The sequence below is a fragment of the Caloenas nicobarica genome, chromosome 16 (assembly GCF_036013445.1).
Source record: "Caloenas nicobarica isolate bCalNic1 chromosome 16, bCalNic1.hap1, whole genome shotgun sequence".
Lineage (NCBI taxonomy): Eukaryota > Metazoa > Chordata > Aves > Columbiformes > Columbidae > Caloenas > Caloenas nicobarica.
Genome location: NC_088260.1, coordinates 1,623,118 through 1,645,241, shown reverse-complemented (window position 1 = coordinate 1,645,241; position 22,124 = coordinate 1,623,118). Strand labels below are relative to the sequence as shown.

At 39.5% G+C, this 22,124-nt stretch overlaps 1 protein-coding gene across 3 annotated transcripts in view; it reads left to right on the top strand.

The window, feature by feature from the left end:
* Positions 1-815: 815 nt before the first annotated feature.
* The window catches only part of SFSWAP (splicing factor SWAP), a 41,820-nt gene continuing 20,511 nt past the window's right edge, over positions 816-22,124 (top strand). For 2 of the 3 annotated variants that reach the window (XM_065646534.1, XM_065646536.1), the window contains exons 1-13: positions 816-1,189; positions 3,652-3,821; positions 4,345-4,482; positions 6,838-6,923; positions 10,384-10,609; positions 11,064-11,179; positions 12,054-12,189; positions 12,795-13,032; positions 13,369-13,500; positions 13,844-13,937; positions 16,230-16,404; positions 18,420-18,653; positions 20,106-20,293. In XM_065646534.1, the coding sequence (XP_065502606.1) occupies positions 930-1,189; positions 3,652-3,821; positions 4,345-4,482; positions 6,838-6,923; positions 10,384-10,609; positions 11,064-11,179; positions 12,054-12,189; positions 12,795-13,032; positions 13,369-13,500; positions 13,844-13,937; positions 16,230-16,404; positions 18,420-18,653; positions 20,106-20,293 (2,193 nt within the window). In that variant the 5' untranslated portion in view covers positions 816-929. Of the gene's footprint in view, positions 1,190-3,131; positions 3,269-3,651; positions 3,822-4,344; positions 4,483-6,837; positions 6,924-10,383; positions 10,610-11,063; positions 11,180-12,053; positions 12,190-12,794; positions 13,033-13,368; positions 13,501-13,843; positions 13,938-16,229; positions 16,405-18,419; positions 18,654-20,105; positions 20,294-22,124 lie in introns of all 3 variants that reach the window. The other variant, XM_065646535.1, reaches the window with a different exon arrangement.

Here is a 22,124-nt window from a genome sequence, read left to right as displayed (position 1 = left end):
CACCCGGAATCTCTCACAACAAAGGCTGCAGATTAACTCCCGCTGTGAACTCCAAAACACAATGTGCTTCATTACGAAATTTTATTGTAACATACACAAACCAGCACGTTTCTTCAGACGTCTTAAACAGTGACAAAAACAATAATCCTGAGGCAAACAATATCGAAAATTTTGGCCCGGATTATACACCTTTAGCAAAAATAGTCTAACATTTTCTAAAAATTCCCCCTCAGCAGCGCAGCCTTTCCCCGCTCGGCCCCAGGCCCCGCCGCGCCCTCGAAGTCCCCATGAGGTGCCTCTCCCGCACCTGCCCCTGCTCAGCCCCGCACCGGACACGTTTTCCCGCCCCCGCCGTTCCCTCCCATCGCCGCCGTGTCCCCCGTGCCCCGCAGGTGACAGACGCGGCCCCTCGCCGCTCCCACAGGGCCCAGCCGCCTCCCTCATCCTTTTATGAAGCTCTAAACACGATTTCGGCTGTGCCGTGCACGAAAGCGGCCCAAGCTCCCCGCGCGGCCCCAGCACCGGGCCTCCCCTCACCCCCCAGCGCCCCACGAGGCCGCCGCCCCACCCCGTTCCGCACTTTCGTCACGCCCCTGGCGTCACTGTCGCCCTGCCCGCACGGCAACCGGCTGTTGTCGCCGAACCGCCGCGCTGCCCCACCCGGAGCGCGGAGCCTCCCGAGCCGTTTTCTGCGGCCATTGCCCCCTCGGGCCGCCCAAACCCGCGGCGAATCTGCTGCCCCCGCCGGAAGCCGGTCCGGCCGCGGCTCCGCCAGCGGAAGCGGAAGAGTCGCCATTTTGTTTCGGGTGATGGCGACTGTGGTGCTCTGGAGCTGGGGAGTGTAGTGCGGGCCCGGCCTTCGGGGGGACTCGCTTCTCGGACAGTTGTTGTTCCTGTGAGTTTCCTCCTCCTGGCTGCATCCCCTGGTGATGTACGGAGGGGCCGGAGGTTCTCGCCGGACCGCAGAAGAAGCAGGCCCGCCGACCTTAATGTTGTTGTCAGGCGGGGGAGCGGCCCCCGGGCCCCCCGGAGGAGGTGGAGGAGGAGGTGGAGGTGGGAATAGCCGTGTGGAGCTGCTGGTGTTCGGCTATGCCTGCAAGCTGTTTCGAGATGATGAGAAGGCTCAGTACCAGGAGCAGGGGCGACACCTTATTCCTTGGATGGGAGACCCCAAGATCATGATCGATAGGTCGGTGTAACACAACCCCAGACTCTGCTGCGAGATCTCCTGTTATAGCCTCTTTCTGTTCCCCCCCTTATGTTGTGGGCAGGTGAGGGCGGGGGATGAGCCCCGGGCTGGCTCTGGCAGGTGTGTGCGGATCTTCTTCCCTGGCAGCGCTGGAGGCTGCTCCTCCTGGCACAGTGGTTGGGGTGCTGCTCTGGTGACGCTGCAGGACCGTCCCCCGGCAGCGGGAACTCTGGGTTCCCTGCTCGGGCGGTGCTGGGAGGTTCCCCTCCTGACCCCCGTGTGCGTTGGGTCTTTCTGCTCCGCTTGGGTAGGGTAGGGCTGGCAGGGGGGACTGGAGAGCCGGAGCGATCTGTTCCTTTTCAGTGCAAACCACAAACATCATCTTTTCTCACTTGGAGCCAAGGGAGCCTTATTGCATGGGAATGCTTATTAGGCACTTTATGTGTTCTCTAAGCGAGAAGGGTGCAGTGTGAGGAGTGGAAAGGTGTTTATCCACCTCAGGGAGAATGAGGTTTTCTTATTTTTACTGTGTAATCTGGCTGCAGGCTGTTGGTGTGATACCCCAAGAGCAATTCTTGGCCTAATTGCTTTTTATTGTACCATCATTCACTGTATTAGGCAAAATGGCTTTGATTTTGGATGCTCACTTTTCAAATTTCATATCAGGTGGCTTTTTTTGGTTGTTCCGCATTAGGTACAAGTTCATGGCCAGAGAGAGTAACAGAATCTGCTTTGATGTTTCTTCTGGTCTTTAAGTTGTTCTGCAGTGCAGGGTGGGATTTGGAAATCAATTCATTCAGAATGAATTTTCTGAGTGTTTTCCTGGAGAGAGCGAAAAGTCAGGTTGACTGTTTTGGAGCGGAGCACAGAAAGTACAATTTGAGAGTTGTGGCTGACCCTGAAAACCTCAGTGGGGAAGATGGAAGGATTTTGGTGTGAAAAGGATCACATGACATACTACAGATATTTGTTCCCTCAATTTCATCGTTGCTTTGGTGCTATACGTGATTTTTCTTGTTTCGATTTAACAGCTGCATTTGACTTGGAAAGATATCAGTAAGGGAAGATCTTTTCATTCCCTTCTATAAGACTGGAAAAAAAGAAAAGCCCTTGCGCTATGTTGGGGTTTACACCATTAATGATTTTTATGATTGAAAATAATTTGTTGAATTGGAATAAACAAAAGGACATGAAAAAACAACGATAAATGTTTGTAGCTATGTTGCATTTCTGACTTACAAGAGAACAGAAGTGTCACAATGCGCACTTCTAATCCGCGTCACTTTGGGGACAGGTTTCCTTAGTGGGCAGAGGCCATTTTTGTGGTCCTGTGCAACAATAACCCAATTTGCTGTTGTTACAGAAATTGTTGGGAACAAAAACTGAGTATGTGCATGTATGTGCATACCGAAAAGTCTAAATAACCTACATTCATGAATTAAGGTAGCTTGCGATTACTAATCTTATAGGCTCCTTTGGAAGCTTAGGTTCCTTCTTATCCCCAGCAGCAGGAAGTCTTCATATTCACCATTTTGAGAAAATCACATTGCTATGAGAAGACTTGGGTTGAAGTTTGCCTGTGGACAGAGCTTGATTAACCAGACCTACGTGTTTCATTAACTTTTTACTATAAGAATATTTACTTTCTTTGTTTTTGGTCTAGCAAGTTGGCACAAGTCAAGAGTTGTGTGTGGGAAGACACCTCAGCGGAGTCGAGTTTACTGTCACTTTACTTTTCAATCAGTTTCTCTCCCTGATGCGTACACATTATCCCAATGCAGTGCTTTTCCTGCAAAGAAAATTATTTCTGCTTAGTAGAAAGGAACTGTACGTCATTGATCTTTGCCGTTTTTACGGTGAACCTCCTTAAATTGCATGTATATGTTACTGTTCCTATGTATGTGTGTCTCTCTATCACATAACCCAGAACTTATTTCCTCAGCCAAATGGCTAGGGGCCGAGCCTAGCCATGATTTTACCTCCAATGGACGCAAGTTTCTATGGTGAAGATATCTCCTGAGAGTTCGGGACTAGCAGAAAGAAGCGAGGAAATTTCGACCGTTTGGTTCTTACGGATAGGTATTTATGTATTCGGGTTTGTGTGAATGTAAGCTATTTGACTTTCCAGAAAAACGTATTTTGCAAGTGACATTGATTGGTTGGTTGAAGCACGTACGGTAAGAGCTGTTAAGGAAATGGATCCCACTTAAACTATTAAAGGATACCTTTGCCTTTAATTCTAATAATTTATTAGTTTCTTTGAGAGGAATTTAGACTATTAAACAAATTTTCGATAGTTGGTGACAAATGATTAGCAAAATTAAACGTAACTTCTAAAAGGAAAAATGCTTTAACATATAAGTACTTTTTTTTTTTTTTCGTTTTTAATGGGTAAGTATTTAAGTAGTCACATAAACCCAAGCCCTAAGTTTTTTGCATTGACCAGCTGTTTCGTCTTGCAGGTATGATGGACGTGGTCACCTACATGACCTTTCTGAATATGATGCTGAATATTCCACGTGGAACAGAGATTATCAGTTGTCTGAAGAGGAGGCTAGAATAGAAGCCCTCTGTGATGAAGAGAGGTATTTAGCCTTGCATACGGACTTGCTTGAGGAGGAGGCGAGGCAAGGTATTGCTCAAGGAAACTTCCTGAGTTTAGCACATGTTTAAATAAATAATTATGAAATTAAATTTACTCCTAATTTTATACTCTCTTTTTTCTGATGTTATCTTGACAGTACCCAGTGGATTCGAAAAACGGGAGTCTTTGCGTATGTGAGAGGACCTCGGGATAGTTTAAATATAGAGCCACACAGAAATTGCCCAGATTCTGAGGGCAGACTGGGATTTCAGACCCAAAACCCCCAAAATAAACACATTCTGCTTTTGTAGTGTTGTATAAATGAAATTTTATGCTCTGGTATGCCTAATTACGTTAGAGTGTTTTAATCCGCAGCCTTTATCTCTTCAGGAAGAAATAAATGGTCAGCATATGTACATGCTGTGTTTTTCTATTCAATTTTTAATGACAGTTAAAATGATTAGGTGAAAACTTCTCATTTAAAACCTAAAGTAAGAAATACTTTTTTTTTTTTTTAACAAATTAGCTTTTAAATATGTTCTAATGATTGGTAATTGCATTTATGTTCAAGAGGAGGAATATAAAAGACTGAGTGAAGCTCTGGCAGAGGATGGTACCTATAATGCAGTGGGATTCCGTTATGGCAGTGATTATTATGACCCTTCAGAACCCACTGAGGAGGAGGAGCATCAACCTGCGAAACAAAGAGGTGAGGAGTAAAAATAGCAAGGGTTAATTGAGAGGAAGAGCATAGCACCTCTGTCGAAGGTTGAAAATGTGTGTTTCATTAAAATGCAAGTAAAAAAAGTCTCAAAGCATTTCAGCAAAGTCTCTATGGAACTGTGTTACTGAGTTTTTGCGAACTTTGCTCTTGATGTGCTTAGATGTTTTCCTGCTGCGGCACAGTCAATACTGCAGTAGAAAGCATAGGAAGTTTAATTCTGCTGTCTTGCAAATTCTTGTTTGGAAAAAAAGTAGTAATTCATCACATGGCTGGCTGTTAACACTGTGTTTCTGGTCAAGAAGGAAAAGATCACAAACATAAAAAATAGATGTTCTTGTTAATTACTGTTCTAAGTTTAGATTTTTGTCATGTTACTAGCTATAAACGAGTCTGTCTTCAACATAGTGCGCCCCTCTCTGTGATCTTAAAAAATGCAGAATTCAGGTTCTCATGTTCCCATCTTTAATTACGATAACTTTGCATTTTTAATATGAAGTCTTAAGGAAGGTCTCAAGCGGTGTGTCAGGGCAGCGTCCATGCCACTTGCATTCTGCCAGGGTTTCTCCTGTACTCTTCAGTACTGACACTGAATTGCGTTGTCTTTCCTGGGGTTTGTTTCGTTTGATTTATTCCCATTTGTCTGGTAGGTTCTATAATCAACAACCAAATAGTTTCTAAGTTCTCTTTACACGTGGTTTGTAATGTTTCTTGTCACAGGGGTGTTTTTCATGTTGTGTGGATCTGTGTATATGTAGGGATAAGCCTACTTAAAAAGTGGGGATGATAGAGAAGAACATGTCTGCAGTTTTGCTCCCACATATTTTTCTACTGCATAGAGATTGAAAAGGTGAATGTCCCCTCTCCGTTGGACACTAAAAAGGGAATCTGATGAACCTTATAGGGTGTCTGTATTGTAAGGAGACCTTTGCAAAACTGTGGGAAAATGTCCCCTAATGTAACAGAATCTCCCTTTGATCAGGTGTGTAAGGAATAAATAAAAATTCCAGTCTTGTTTGCTAAGAGAGCTGTTGTGAGGTCAAGTTGTGTCTGGGCTGCTCCACATTGTTTTTCTTTCCTAGAATGATGAAATATCTTGAATGATGTATTTCAGCCTTAATGAAGTCATTTTTAGGAAAAACGCTAAAGTGTGGTGACTTAGTCATTGGCAAAGAGAGATATTAACTACCCAGCCTTCCAACGAGTTGCTATGTAGTTAGTTAATGTTTGATGCAGCATGGAAGTGTCATGCTAAGCTGTTACAAAATCTTGTGGTGTAATGTGAGAATTATCAGTGCTGCCGAGGGGAGGCAGAGTCCTTACAGCAGGTCATTGGAACAATATCTCAGTTGTGAGCTTTCTTACCAAACTCCGCCTTCCAGAAAATTTTTAGTAAAGGTGGATAACAGGGACGTTTTCTAGTAATACCTGGTTGTACTTGGGGCAAAGTGGGATAGAAAAGTCAGTATTATGTTTTGCTGTAATTGAACTATACAGACTTTTAGTAGATTGCTGTATAGCAACAATTTCCAATAATACAGGACTATAAATACTTGAAATGCATTTTTGTAAGTCATAGTAGAGTAAAATCCTCTACTGGAAGATGTAGATAACAGTAATGTGAATTACAGGCTATAGTTCTTTGAACACTTCCAAGTGTCCTTGATGCTAAAATCTCTGTGTGCCTTTGCAGAGTTAAACTACTTGAGTTCATTTAAAAACAAATGAACAAACAAACCCCACAAAACAGAAAAAAAAATTAACACTCTCTCTTGCACGGCTAAGAGCTTGTGTGCAGTAACTGCTGTGATATGTCATGCGTGATGAGGCTGTTCTGTCTGTGTCCGGAGTTCCCACAGTCAGGTTTCCACGCAGTTTGTGCTCTCTAATTTGTTTGGATGAAACTTGAATACATTTTCTCTTAAGGCTAGTAGAATAGATAATACTGAAAGGGATTCACCCAGTCCATTGAAAATGGTTCCCCTTAATTTTGCATGGGTTTTCTTGTAAAAACAAAAAAATAATATTCTTGAAAATGAATGTTTTCTATTTGATTTGACACTTATTTGTCTTCAGTACTGTAGTTGGAGCTAAGGTTTATATGGTTTTATTCTTCCTAATACCTCTATTAAGACATAATTCTGCATTCTTAAATAAACTACACATATCAGGGATAGGAACTGTATTTAAATGTCTTCATTGCAAATGCTGGCTATAGATTCATTTGAGAAATTCCTTGGTTGCACCTGCTTTTCATATACTTTATTTTAATATTTTATAGTTAACATTTGGGTACTTCGATGCGTTTTGTCCTATAGTATTTTATTCTGTCATTTTCTGTAGAAACAGCTCAGACAGAAAATGTAGAAGAAAATGAAGAACCTTTTGTGGCCCCTCCGGGACTGAACGTACCTTCTGATGTGGAACTGGTATGTGTGTACATTTAAGTCAACCTACATTTCTGTCAATTTTCAAGGAGTTTATGGTGCTTTACTGATTTTTTTTTTTTTTTTTTTTCCCCCCTACTAAGTTTTGTGTGGTGTTTTAAATGATTCTAAAATAGTAGCTTAATTTCAAATGTTCTTTCTTGAATTCTTGAGTTCTCTCAACTCTCTTGAATCTTTATTTTCTCACTGAAATTATTCCAGTGCTTATGCTAAGTGCCTTTAATATCACTTGTGATACTATTCTAGATAATGTAGAAAAAAGGCAGTTGTTCTTGGAATGGGGACTTACTGAGATGTCAAGGTTGACATTCCAAATGTGAAGGACCATTATGCCAAAAGGTTGCTTCTGTTCAGGAGTTTTTTCTGAATTCTTTCCGAGTCCCAATATGAAGGGGTTAGGAAATGATCAAATATACCAGCTGTGTTTAAGACTAGCCTAGGAGAAAAGCAGTGGTTCATTTCTAGCAAACTCTGAAATAACTTGGAAGTCTTAGCGTACAGAAGTGCTTTCCTTCCTGTGATGTCACCAGAATTTACTATATAATAAGCCATAAACTTACTTGCAACTTGTCTGCTGTTCCTGGAGGGATCTGAACAGTCACCTGCTTGAGTACAGTTGTAACCATGAGGATTTTCAATTTGTTTCAAGTGTCTTAAAAAGATACTGGGAAGTCAGATATTATTATTTTTCCTATACTATTAAAGTGTTAATTTATATTTGGGCTGCTTTCTCAACTTGATAGCCTTGGCCAGTAAATATTCAAAGCACTCTGTTAGAATAACTAACAGTGAGCACAGGGTATTTGTGTAAGAGTGTTTTTCTACTTCATTTGCTTTTAATTGAAAATTTTTACCCTGTTCTTTTTTTTTTTATATATGATATAAGAGCTATTTAACCAATCAAATGTGCAACTTGTTCTAATTTTATTTCCTCTACTTTTCGTTACTATCTTGTAAAACATTTCATTAGTGGAGTGCTTACAAACTGCTGCTCACTTCATGGAAGATTTTTGTGTTATTGCCTTTAAATTATGAGTTATACTTTAGTCTTAGAATAAGAACATTGAGTTCTCACTGAGAAGCTGCTTATTTAGTATTTGGATGCTGTTTCCAAAAAGTAACTGCTGGTAAAAGGATGTTTGCTGGTTTAGATAGCTGCTTTGCTTGAATTTTATTCTGAAACTTAATATATATTTTACATGTAAGTTGCAGACTGCAGTGTGGGGCTTACTGAAGTTATTTCTCAGTAAGTTGCTGATCTCTAGTATATTCCAGTGAACAGAAAGCAAATACGGGCATATTTGGTTTTGATTTAAACAACAACAAAAAAGTCTAGATAGCAGCTCAAAAAAGAATGTATACTTGACCTTGGACTGGGAATTGTGAGAATTTTTCCTTGTAAGCCTTGATTATTGTTGTTCTATTCAAGTCATTCAGTTTTACCATTTCATTTATTTATTCTGTAGTTTTTAATTCAATTGCCGTGAGGGATAGAAGCCTGGTAAAATATTGGTGGGGTTTTACAGGCATGTTTAAAAATACCTCTCCATCCCCTTCCCATTAAAAAAACAAAAGAGAGAACTACATCATAAATTCTTTTGCCATTCCATCAACCCACAAGCAACTGGAAAAGGTGTACAGATACGTCGCTCGTTTGTGGAAATGACACAGTGGTGTTCTAGTCCTTTCCTTGCAGTAAGGGAGACTCATTCATGAAAAATTTTGAATTACAATACTAATTAAAGATTGGAACAGAATGTCTGACTAGATTATAGCATTTATGTCACTGGAGTATTTTTTCAGAAGGGTTTTTTCGGTGCTCTTTCAGAATTTTTAACAGCTCTTCTCTGTTTAAATGTTTAGTGTTTTTATTAAATCACAGAATCATGGAATGGTTTGGGTTGGAAGGCACCTCAAAGATCATGTAGTTCCAACTCCCCTGTAGTGAGGGACTAGAATAAGTCTCTGTCTGCATCCCTGTTTGCCATTTAATGTTTTTTGCTTTGTGAAGTTTCTAAAGTTTTATAGTTCAGTGATGTCAGCAAACTTAGAAGTCAATTAAAAGCATATTAATATTCATAGTGCCTGTTTTCCTGATCTTATGGTTTCAAATTCAAGACCAGATATTTCAGATACAATCTTTTTTGAGCTTCCTTGCTGATTTGCAGCCTTGTTTATGAATCTCTTGGCTTTAAGTGTATTTTGTATTTCTGCATAACTGTAGAAACGGAGAAACTTGGTGTATGGTTAGATAGTGAAATGGGCTATGCACAAAATGGTATCAGTTTGTTGAGAACTTCATGGCCTCTACTTAATCTTTGGTAGTGTTTTAGAGGGGCAAGTAAAAGTTGAAACAAGTAATTATTTTCCATCTTGAACATGTTGTTCTAATAAAGGATCCAATCAGCTGAAAACAGTTTCTAAAATTGTGCTGTTTGATCACATTCAGATTTTTTTTCCCTAAATAGAGCACCACTGTCTCATGCACTTCCAGTCTGCTGAAAAAGATTTTGTGAGGCTTGCAACATCTTTTTGTATCTGGACCAATAAAAATGCAAAGCTAAAACGAATTATTAATTTGACACTTCGGTCTTTATAGGCACACAGAGTACGTGTTTCTCCAGTTTATTGAGCGCAAGACAAAACAGAACTATCTGAGTATGAAATTTAAAACAGTGAATCGTGGAGTTCATTCATTCCTTCTTATTGTTCTTTTCACTTCTTGGGTGTGATACAGCAGTGCTCCTTACATGGCATTTCAGGAGTGGAAATGCATGGATGCTGCTTAACTTCATTAATCTTCTTTTTTCTTTTGCTCCTAAAGTGTTCAATGATTCTTTATGGGAATATGACAGCAATAGGAATTGTGATTATTACGTTGACCTTGAGATGCAATGTGTTCCTTCCAAGAAATGTGTAGTAACAAGCTTTTCTAGTCAGGGAGCAATATTTGCACATTCAGTTATTACAGAATAAAAGCTGTGGGGAACAAGACTACACATGTTGAGTCTTCAGAGCACCTTGAGGTGTTGGAAGGCAGGGCTGCTTAGTTGGCACAGCTGTGTCAAGAACTACATCTGTCTGGTGCCAGCAGAGGTGTCTGTACAGCTTTGGAATGCACCTGCCTTAAAATAATAGTTTTGCTACATCAGACTCAAGCAGGTTTTGTTCCCCTCTTCAGTTTGGTGTGCAGTGGCAAAAATGCTGATGTGAGACGATCTTGCAAAAGGAAATTAATGCACAGCTAGAGAGGATTGGGACTGATTTGATTTTTCAGTGCTGATACGCTTTCACTAGTTGAAACTGATCATGAAACGGAGTTGCTAGAGAAAGCAGAGCAGAGGGGCAGGGAACTACTGCTCTTTTGCATTCCCTCTGGGGCTTTAACACACTTTACAAGCTGCTTAGGAAAATACAAATATATGTTGTTTTACTCCCACAGCCACCAACAGCAAAAATGCACGCGATTATCGAGCGAACTGCCAACTTTGTCTGCAAGCAGGGAGCACAGTTTGAGATCATGCTGAAAGCCAAGCAAGCGCGCAACTCCCAGTTTGACTTCTTGCGATTTGATCACTACCTCAATCCCTACTACAAATTCATTCAGAAGGCCATGAAAGAGGGACGATACGCTGCTCCTTCTGAAAATAAAGCGGACGAGAAAAAACGTGAGTTGCTGCTTGTCAAATGGATGGCTTCAGGATGTGTATCATTAAAACACCCACCGATCTTTTTTTGGTAAAACAGCCACGTCTTTGTGTTGTGTTGCAATGGCAGTACTGTTATCCTACAACTGAGATTGATGTGATGATTCAAAATTTTGGTTAAACTGGAGAAGATTCTTGAAAGAAAATATTGTTTTGAGAAACTGTCAGGTACAAGAGCTGCTATGATCTTGGAGTTTTTGGAAACATTTGAATGGCTCCAATGGAAAGCTGGTCTGAGCACTTAGGTTTTAGTTTTATTGCTGGCTAGCAATACCTTGTGTCTTTGTTTTTGTGAATAAGCAGATGTATTAAAACAGTAGTTTCTTAAGAACACATGCTTGTCCTGTACTGTCTGTCTCTCCTAATACAAATGCATAGCAAACCCAAATAAAATTCAGACACTGCTTTTATTTAGACTCAAGAGTCAAATCTGAGGAAGAAGAGGAAGATGATGATGATGATGATGGAAATTATCTGCATCCGAGTCTCTTTGCGTCTAAAAAGTGCAGTAGGCTTGAGGAGCTCGTGAAGGTACTTGATTTACTGAAATTAATTTCTACCTTGTAAAACAACTGATTTATGGGCACAAAAATTATAATATGCAGGTGTTACGATCTTTTGTTGTCAACGATTTTTTTTTTTCCGGATTCTGTGTTAGTAATTTTAATCTGTTTTGGTAAACTTTCAAGTTACCTTTCCTCTAGTACATAAATTGTTATTTTTCCATTTGTAAGGAATTATATTTCTATTTTTGATGCCCTGTGGTATTGAGGGCATCACTCAAGGCTTTATCCCACAGAACCTGTATTGAAGCTGAAAAGATTAAGATATTTAATGCCTTCTGTATATAAGCTGAGAGGGAATGTTTTCTTTTTAGATTTTAGCAGATAAAGTGTTGACATAAAGTAATAGTTCCAGCAAATAATATTTCAGCAGAATTAATACTACTCATGAAGTGTAAATTTTATTGTATGTGGGAGTTATTTTTATGTTCTGAGTTTGATCAGTTTTGGGATAAAGGGAATGATAGATGCTTGTACACGTTTGAGGCTTTCAGAGAAATGGTTCTGTTGCTGTCTGATATTTAGTCAGGTTCTGTGTCTTACTCATTTATTGCCAAGGCTGGAATAAGAGCAATAGCCACCTTCTTGAAATATGTATCATGGATTTCTGTTTACATTAAAGTATTTTTGTTTAGTTTTGGGGGTTTTTTTCTACAAATTTTCAGAAAATAAGTGGGTTCTGATGTGAGAGCTACAACAGTAACTTCAGTGTTTGTACAATATTATTGATGTCTATTAACTTAGATAAATTCGCTTTCCGAATTAGGTTGATACTAACATGCTTTAAATATGTACTTCAAATTTTAACCTTTTTTTTTTTTCTATTCTCAAAACTTTTTCAGCCTTTGAAGGTAGTAGACCCTGACCATCCGCTTGCAGCGCTGGTGCGCAAAGCACAATCAGATAATAGCTCATCCACCTCCCAGTCAACAGATGGGGCAGCTGTGCAGGCGTCCCAGGCAGAATATTCCTCTGATTGTAAGTGCTTGTGATGGGGCAGCTGGTGTGTCTGTGTGGATTGTATGGGGATGCTGGTGGGAAGAAAATAACGTTCGCTTCATACTTGATCACTCCTAACTGATACTTATTCTTTTTCAATGTCCTGAATCTTTGAAGGTGTGTTTTTCCCGAGTCTGTTGAATTGTTAGCTGCGTAGGAAAAACAGCAATGGGTGGAGAGTGGGCAGGTGGAGGGCAAGTCTCGGTCTGTGCAATGATGAGCACTGTACCCTTCGTGGTTTTCGATAATTTCTATCAGTTTCTACTAACGAAGCCTAATGAATGCCTTCACTGCTGAATGTCAAACTGTCCTGTAAAGTAATGTGCTATAAAGTCCCTTCTGATTCTGTCTCTTAATTTACATATTTCTTATTCATTCGAAGTGTGTTAATAAGAGCATTTTTTTCTTTTCTTTCCGTTTCTTTTTTTTTTCTTTTTTTTTTACACAAGGAATTAGATACCATTTCTTAATGTGTGGTGTGAATCTGGATTCTCAGTGTGTTTGTACTGATGCAATAACTGGTGGTTTTTATTGTGTGTTTTTCTGCTAATTAGAAAATTGTTCTGAAATTTCTCTTTTCTTAGCAACTGTGGCAGCCATGTATTATAGTTACTATATGCTGCCTGATGGAACCTATTGCCTCGCGCCTCCACCTCCAGGAATAGACGTTGCCACCTACTACAGCGCGTTGCCCGCAGGGGTGACAGTATCGAGCACTCCGGGGGTGGCGACCGTTCCCCCGCCCCCCGGCACCACCCCCCCGCCTCCCCCCGACTCCACCGACAGCAGCACCGGCCTGACTCCTACCACCACCTCTACAAGGTACCACAGACAGATTTGCTTGTTGGTTTGAAGGGGTCTCGCTCCTGCACTTCAATATGAAATATTTAGTAAGGGTTTTATTATTGGGGATTCCTCAGGAACATCTGCCAGTGTTTATACAATATGGCTTGGATCGCCTTCACTTTGATCTTTGATATTGTACGTGGTTATTATTACTCAGCTACTATGAAGTTTTTGCGTGATGGAGAATAAAGTTACTTTAACTGCATAATGCATCCAGAGAGCAAAGCTCTATGTGATGTTTTTTGTTAAAACAAGAGTCTGAAAGATACTTATGATCTATTTATAAAAATGTTGTACTTTTGATGTTTTCAGCACAATTACGCCGGTGGTTGCCATTATACCTCCACCCCCAGATATCCAACCTGTCATTGATAAGCTGGCTGAGTACGTTGCTAGGAATGGGATAAAATTTGAAACCAGCGTTCGTGCCAAGAACGATCTCAGGTAAGAGGAAATGTTATTTTAACTTCTATTGTACAAGTTGAAGTTTTCATTTTTAAGTATATTAGTGGGACATGTCTCAAGAAGAGATGTACTATCATTTTTTTAATTGGAATTCAGGGGCCTTCTTAAAGGTAATGCCAGAGCGTTATTGCCCAAATCCTCAAAGCAACCAGCCTAACAAAAACATGATCTGAATGTGTATCCTCTGGAAGGTTAGACATAAGTTACAGTGCTTCCAAACATCAAATAGTGTTCCATCTGCTAGAGAAATTCCGATGGCAAAGCATTGCTGGTATTTACTGTGTTCATGCGCATTTTCAAATATTGAGTTTTCTTTTAACAGATTTGAGTTCCTGCAACCGTGGCACCAGTATAATGCTTATTATGAATTTAAAAAACAGTTCTTCCTTCAAAAAGAGAGCAATGACAACTGTCAGGTACGTGTGTGGTCGTATATACTTATATTAAAAATGCCATGTGAGAAAAGGACTTGCTTATCTGTTGTGTTTCCATGAGATGTTTTAAAAATAGAACTCTGATTTACGGAGAAGCTGTTCAGCAAAGGATATGAATGCTTTTTTTTGTTGCTTTATAATGTTGTGTAGCATTTATGGAAGGATATGTGAGGTGGTGCGATATTTAGTTCTTGCTTTTTAGTATAAGCAGACACTCAGTGTGGTTGTAATATAAAATAGCAACCTGAGAATCCTTTGGCTTTCTATACAAGGGCATATATGCTTTGTGGAGGTTTAGAGTTGTGTAGGATTGGGATTAGTGTTCTGTTGTCAGAAACGGTAGATGTAGCTTTTGAACAGCCAGACCTTCCTGTCTGCCTTATAGTTCTTTGTAGAACAGTAACACAGTAAGTGAACTACTTTTCTGACGTGCTTTTTACTGCGGGAGGTTTTGTTAAAGGAGGGTCCTGTTGTAAGTGACTGAAACAATATTGGAGCTTCAAAATCTCCCAGCAGCTTCCTATGTGCTTTGCTTCTTCTAGTCCATGTTATTAGAAGATGATACTGACTTGCATCCTTGTTTTTAACTATTCTTGTGTGAGCTGATCTCATTAGATTGTTCTCTTACTGAAAAGAAAATTGCAAATAGTGTCAGAAATATATTATCTGATGTTAACTTTTCATGGGAAAGAGCTATTTTTTTTTTAGGCCCTATGTCATTTGTCATCTCAAGGCTTAGATTGGGGAGCCTTAAACTGAAGAAGGTAGGCCTGTGGGTAAACTCCTCAAAATCGCTTCGTGGAAAATGAAGAAATTCAATACTAGTTGCTGTTTGAAAAGCTTGTGTCTAATATTTCGTTTCAATAGTGAAAAATTTTTTTAAAACAGTATTTGTAAAGATAAGCCGTGGTAAATATGATCTTACCCAGTTGATAAATTGTCCTGTACCACAATGCTGACTGTTATTCTAGAATGTCTTAATTGCAAGCCAGTTGTTTGAATTCATAATACTTACATAATTAATAAGGCCTTGTTAATATTTATTTTGGGGGGAAATTGCACACTAAGCAAAGTGTAATAATAAGGGATACATTTTAAGCATTTGGATGAGATGCAGCTAAGAAGCAAGCAGAAACTGGTTTGAGTCCTTTGAGGTCATGTATAGCAATACAGATTTTCCTACTGCATGGTTTTGTAGGTAATCCCATTCTCTCACTTTTTAGAATAATGATTTCAATATTATCTTTATGCTTTAGTAATGTACATATAGGCAACTAATGCAATTGATTGTTCTCCTTTTAGCAATTAAAGTTAATAAGAAATTGTACTACTGGCTTCAGTAAATACAGGATGAAGTCCTTGATTTCCATGTGTTTTTCCTCTCTGAGGTTTTTCAGAAATGAGTTTTTTTGGTCAGGGAATGGCTGCGGGCGGCAGTGAAAGGATCTCTTCGATACCTGGTATTTCAACATCAAGAGTACTTAACAGCAGCCAGTGGAAAGCAACCAAACCATTTATTGAGAGAGGCTCATTTAAATGTTAAATTACTTAATGTCATCCTCTGACTCACTATGTAAATATTTTTAATGTTTTACAATATCCATCTTAATTATTTTTTTTATACTGTGAGTTTAGAGGCTGTCTTGAATGGTTCGGTCATGTAATACTAGACCAGTAATTCTTTACTCTTTTGAAAATCTCAGCACATCTGTACTGTATCAATTTAATGCCGCAAAAAGCATTGATAGACCCAATGTTCTTCGACAGAATGTTGGAACAAATCAAACACCTTAACCTCTGTTGATCCCTGTAAAACTTGATTTTGTAAAGAAGGTATCATGCAATTGTACATTATGAAAAAATGTCATAAGCTTTAATTCTGTCACTGTGAATTAACTTTAATGGGTTTTGTCCTGGACCCTGGAGATCAAGGCCTAGAAGAATAAATGCTTTTAGGGTCTAATTTTAAAAACATAATTTTTAAAACAGCTGTTGGCAAAAGTGTACCAGCTGAAGAATTTCTTTGCTGTAAAATAACAACACATTCTTACTGTAGATCTGTAGTTTTTGCAGCCTGTGGGGTTACATGAAGCAGTTCATTGTAAGAAGCAGACTTTTGGTCAGGAGTGCTTATTGATGTCAAATTAGCTGTTACGTGCTTAGCTGATAATGTGATTTTTTTAAAATGGCTGGGAAAATTGCAGCTCCACAGATACTACATTAATTCTTTCCTGAACTACCCAGTTAGTAAGCCTACACATTTCTTTTGAAAAGGGAGTATCTTCATCTGAAGATGTTCCAGCAGAAGCTGCCGGGGATACATCAAGTGAGCCTCAATTTACAGGTGAACATGCACCTGAAGATGCATCTGAGCCAAGTGCTAAGGGACTCCCAGGAACTAAAAAAGACGTCCCTCCTAAAGCTGTCAGTGATGGTAAATTGGTGAAAGGTATGTTAGCGTGATTTGGTGGGTGGGAAAGTATTTGTTGGCCTATATGTAAAAAATAAAAAAAAAGGCAGAGAGAGAGGCAGGGGGAGAGTAAGGAAATGAATTTCATGATGCAGAAAATATTTTCACTGGAAGCATCAAAAAAGGACTGAACTAGGTAATTTGATTGCTTTCATATTTCTTACCAGACTATCAAGTACTTATGGTCTGACAGAATAAACTGGTTTGTGCAAAGTTGAAGGCTTTCAACAGTGACCCCAGTAGAATCTTATTTGTGTCATTTTAAACTCGACAGTTAGAAGCTCTGTGCAGGAAAGGAGTTATTCCTTCAGAATGAAATCAGTGGTCTTGTTTGAGACCATACATGTGGAGGAAGTACCCCAGGCTTATTACTTAATTGCTCAGCCTGTTCCTGTTGGACATTGGTCATGCTGGAAAGAAAGACCCTTGTCATGTCATGCTGCAATGGATGGGCACTGCCTCCCAGCCGCTGCACTGGCTCTGTTGCTGATGAGTCTGGGGTTTCTCTGTTCTGCTCCGCTCTGCCGTCTCCTCCCCTCAGGGGCTGCAGGCCCAAGCTCTTGGCTGTGGTTGTCTGTCTGTCCTTACCGTGCGGTTTCTTCTCTGGGCAGGCTGAGCAGCTTCCCCAGGGATGGAACAAAATTCCCTGTCTTCAAAGATGCCCTATGAAGACAATGTAGTATACAACAGAAAACTCTATCGTTTCCTGTTATGTCGTTAACAAATGGCAAACTGGAGCCCGTGCTTTAATAATAATAAACTGCTCACATTTAGATGATGGAATGTAACCAGTGAGTCATTTCATGACAAACTTATTCCTGTAAACTTATTTTCATTTCCTGTAATATGGTACATATCCCACTTTCTTGTAACCTAAATAGAGTAGTTGTCTACAAGACAGACATAACATCCATGCTAGATTTTTCTTCTGCCTGTGAGGGAGTAAAATCCCATTGAAATCTTATATATATGCAAAAGACATTCTGAGAAAGACAAATATTGCAGCAGACCATATGGAAGTAGGTTGCTTTGCTTGAGATGTCTGAGAAATTCCATTCTTTATTCTTAGAAGATGCATTTTGGCTAAATGGTTTAGAAATTAATTCTATATTTTTTTTCAGACTACGTTCCAAGGAAAATTCCATGAGGCAAAAAGACTAGTTTAGGCTTATAGTTAGATATCAGCTGTGTTTAATATAAGATCCATTAATACAGCCTAACTTGAAATGATGCACAATTTCCTTTTTATTATGGTATTCCATGGTTTTTAGAGGCATTCTTTGTCCTTGGCGTGTGCCATGTGAGTGTGTTGTGCTGCCCTTCTGTTAGAGTAGCAGGGGCTGCTTAACAGGAATCGTTGACCACCAGTCTTGTTACAGCAAGACTAGCTGAGACATTTGGGGAAAAGTACTTAGCTATTGCATTTCTATCTCCTGTAATGAAATGTTGTTAACTCCCCAAAGTAATTAATTTTCATATAGTTGGAAATAAGTCTTTAAATACTGTTCTGTGAGCCTGCCAAGTGCTATTGATGTGCAAAGCGTTGATTTAGTGTGAAGGAAACATAAGGGACCGTATCACGCTGTAGTGTGTCAGATAGGAGCCTGAGCACAGAGCATTTCTATCTTAAGCCTGGAAGAGTAGATTGGTCATTTGGGAAAATAAGAAGTACTGAAACTAAAATTTATTTGGGGCAGAATATGATATTATTTATCTCATCTCAGGAAATGTAATTCCTGAGATGGTTTAGAGTACTTTTCTTTTTCCTTGCTGCTGGAGTATAAAAGACTTTGAGATAGATCTTTAGAGGAAAATGAAATTTCCAACATTTGCTTAAAAAATTTTTTTTAAAAAAAGGTTGTGTTGTCCTTTTTCCCAAAAGAAGATTAGCGTAATGTGGTGTAGTCTGCATCAGTAATGGATAAAGTCAAGAAGTTCAACCTACTTGCTACTGTAGTCTAATGATGTGTAAAATCTTACCCATTCATTCCCAGCATCATTTGCTCCAATAAGCTTTGCAATCAAGGCCAAAGAAAATGACCTTCTTCCTTTGGAGAAAAACCGTGTCAAATTAGATGATGACAGTGATGACGAGGAAGAAGAGGGCAAGGAAAGCCAAGAGAATGCTCACAGTGCTTCAAACCACACTCCAGCTGTGCCCGCTCCTTGTGCTGCTGCTGAGGAGAAGAAACCTCAGCTGACCCAGGAGGAGCTGGAAGCCAAACAAGGTATCCCGTGTTATCCTGAAAACAGAATGAAAGATGCGGTCCTTCCGGCAAACTGCAGAACTGGCATGTGAATAAGTGTGGCATGTTAGGTATTTTGAGTCTTCACTATGTCATGGTAACAGGTACCAGAATTCTTTTCCTTTCCCACAGTTTCCTGCTTGTTGTTAAGAATTAAATCTTCATAGTTTGCTCAGCTCAAATCCAACTTGTGGCACACTGGAGCTGGGTACTTTACCCTAATGCATCATCTTTCTGAATTTTATTTTGTTTTTCCATTACAATCTCCGAGTAAAACATTAAACTTTTAGTTTCTAGATTGCATTAACAGAGGCCAGAAAAAGGCATGGCCGTTTCTTATTTTCTTCAGAGAATACTGAAAATGCTTCAAGCCATTTTTCATTTCTATAGCACTCTCCTATAGACTGCCATCACCTTGTTGATGTTTCGTTACTCTTCTAATGCAAGGCTATTAAGTCTTTGTGTGGGTTTTTCTGGTGGCCGTGTTTAGGTATGTAAGGCCAGAAGGGTCTGCTGCGTGAATTTGAATGAAATGATCTTTTCAAGGGATCGCGTTTCCTCCATTCCTCCCCCAGGCCATTTCACAGCAGAGATTGTTTAATAAAGTGGAGATGCTGTCAGTATTTACCAGCTTAAAAACTTACAACTATGAGTATGCCACAGTAATTTAATTTCTCATTTTCAAAATGTTTTTTTCACTCCTAGTAGCAGTTCTTCTCTAAACTTTAGTAGCACAAAGTATGCTTTGGTGATACATATCTAAAGCAAATAAGAAATATTTGGTATGATAAAAAAAATGAAGTGCAAAATACATTTGGATAAATCTGTGTATTGGAAGAACTGCAATTGAACAAAAAACCCAGTCACCTTGTACATGCACAGAATACAAAGGTGGAAGTGGAAGGTGAAAAGAAAGGGTTAGACAAAATATCCAGTAGGTGTATAGTTAAATCAATTGACTTGTTCTCTTTCTGTGATCACATAACAATAACTGTTGGTTCTAACAATATTTAAGGTAAAGATCAGACCTGTGGGAAGAGCAAAATGGAGAGTTTGCTTCATTGTAACAAGTATAAGAAAAAGCTTCTGAATTTACAGCGCTACTTCTTGAGGGAGCTTTTGTAAATGGAAAAGGACAAGGATTCTGAATTTTTGGGATTGGATTTTCATGTCATTTTCTTTAAGCTTACAAATTTTTACTTCACCTGTACTGCTCTTCATCAAGCAAATGATATCTCTATGAATTAAGATGCTTGGAGTTGCATAATTTCAAGCTGGTGTGTCCTTATTATGTTTTGGAATGGATGTATCTGAAAGGATTGAGAGTGGTTGGAGGGGCTGTGTGTTTGTTTGTGTTGGAGTGCGTGTTTGTTTGAAACACAGGTTCCCCAAGACCGACTCACTCTAAACTTTATGCTTAATTGTCTTTCTTAGCAAAGCAGAAGCTAGAGGACAGATTAGCAGCTGCAGCAAGAGAGAAGCTTGCACAGGCCTCCAAAGAATCAAAAGAAAAGCAGCTACAAGCAGAGCGCAAAAGGAAAGCTGCACTGTTCTTGCAGACTCTGAAAAACCCTTTGGCAGAGGCAGAAACAGAGAAAATTGAAGACAATTTCAATAACGAGGTAAGCAGGAAAGAAATTTCTCTTTACTATAAAGCTAGCAGAAAACTTACCTGTAGAGTGTGGATCTGACAGTATGTTATGAAGTTGACTGAAGAGAGAGATGAATTTTAAACACTGTTAGTCTTTATCAGTTATCTTACATATGTCCCTCATCTGTCGTTAAAGAACTGGTAGAGAAATCTGATGCATAATTCAGAGGTCAGTTAGCCAGTTACAGAAAGGAAAATGAGCTTGCAGGTTTAACTCTGCACTAGCCTAAGCATCATTTTATCATGAGCACATCCCAGCCCGGTGTGACCTGGTGCCCGCTTGCTGAAAGACGGAGGAGTCTGTGATTCAGCACCTGTACCGACACCTCCAACAAGTCCTGACAATCTCTTTTCTTAGTGGAAGAAAAATCGTCGAAACCCATTTTCAATAAAGTCACCTTAGATTTATGCCTTCACTGCAATAGCTGTAAACAGTTGTGGGGAAAAAGTAGGAATGGAATTTAGTGTAGACTATGGAGTTTCCTGGAATGTAATGTAAATTGGGCCAGAAATTTATGCAGCTTGGGGTGTTGTTGCAGGATCCTTCACAAGCCAGACTGAAGTTCCTGTGTTTGTATATACTGCTGTCAGACCTTTTGTGCACATTGCAAATACAAATATTGTTGGGAAGTAGAAGCTCAGTTTTCTAGTTTTGGAATTCTACTGCTTCCAGGAAAGACACTAGATCACTCTTGGTTGCACTGTTCAAGAAAACTTCATGTCTGGTTACCAATGGAAAATTCCAGGTATTGATTGTGACAGGCTGGTTACAAGAATGAATGACATGGTTTTCTATCTTTTTCCTTTCTGACAGAAAGATTCCCAGTACCTCACATGTAATTCATTGCCCAGTTCTTGATTTTTCCAAATAAATCATGGATTATACCTCAAAACACTTCCAACAGAACAGACAAGTGAAAGAGTCATACCTGCAGTGCAGGTAATCATATTAGTGGAGAGCAGCAGACATGTCGATTGAATGTGGTCACGTCCCAAAAGAGACTGGGATTCTCATTGCCACTGCTAACGTATTTTCCCTGGCTGGCACAAGTGTTCAGTACCTTTTTCCAGTTATATATTGAAAACTGAATGCAGAGAGACAGTGACAATGCAAAACTCCCCAGATTTGCAGTTCTGCTCCCCTTCTCAAGGGGATTTGTCAAGGACATAGATATTTCTAAGCAAAGGTTCTTTTGATATTTTTTCTTTAAGAGAATGTCTGAAATAACCAGTAACAGCTGACTCTCTTTCTGAAGAGCAGATGAATGTCCTCACTCACATCTGAACTTGCTGAAGTTCTAAGCTGAATTTACTAAAAAGCAAGTGAACAAAACCCGCACCCTAATCCCACTTCTCAGTAAACTTACTTGCTCAAAACTTCTCTTTCCTTCTCCCACATACGTACAGTTTCTGAGACAGCGTCTCTTTCTCACACAAAAAAAGTCCAGTGAATTTAAGAATTTTAAAGCAACCGGTTTCACTGCTCCTTTCCAATAGAAATGTTTTGGAGATGCTCCCTTTAAAAAAGGGTTTGTTTAGAATTGGAAGTGTATATTTGTTACTGATGTGACCTTGCTTTTTGAAATCAAATCAACTTTTGTGTTGGGACTGTTGGTACTGTGTTAATGAGCAGTCTAAAATGCCGTAATGTTTTTGGAAATAATATTCTTCCTATGTGTAGTTTGCTTACTTGAAATGCTTAAATATGTTTATATAATACACATTTTAAGATTGTAACATATAAAAGTTTATTTTGAAACATGAATGTCTTCAAGCTGTTGTCTTTCCATTGGCCATATTTG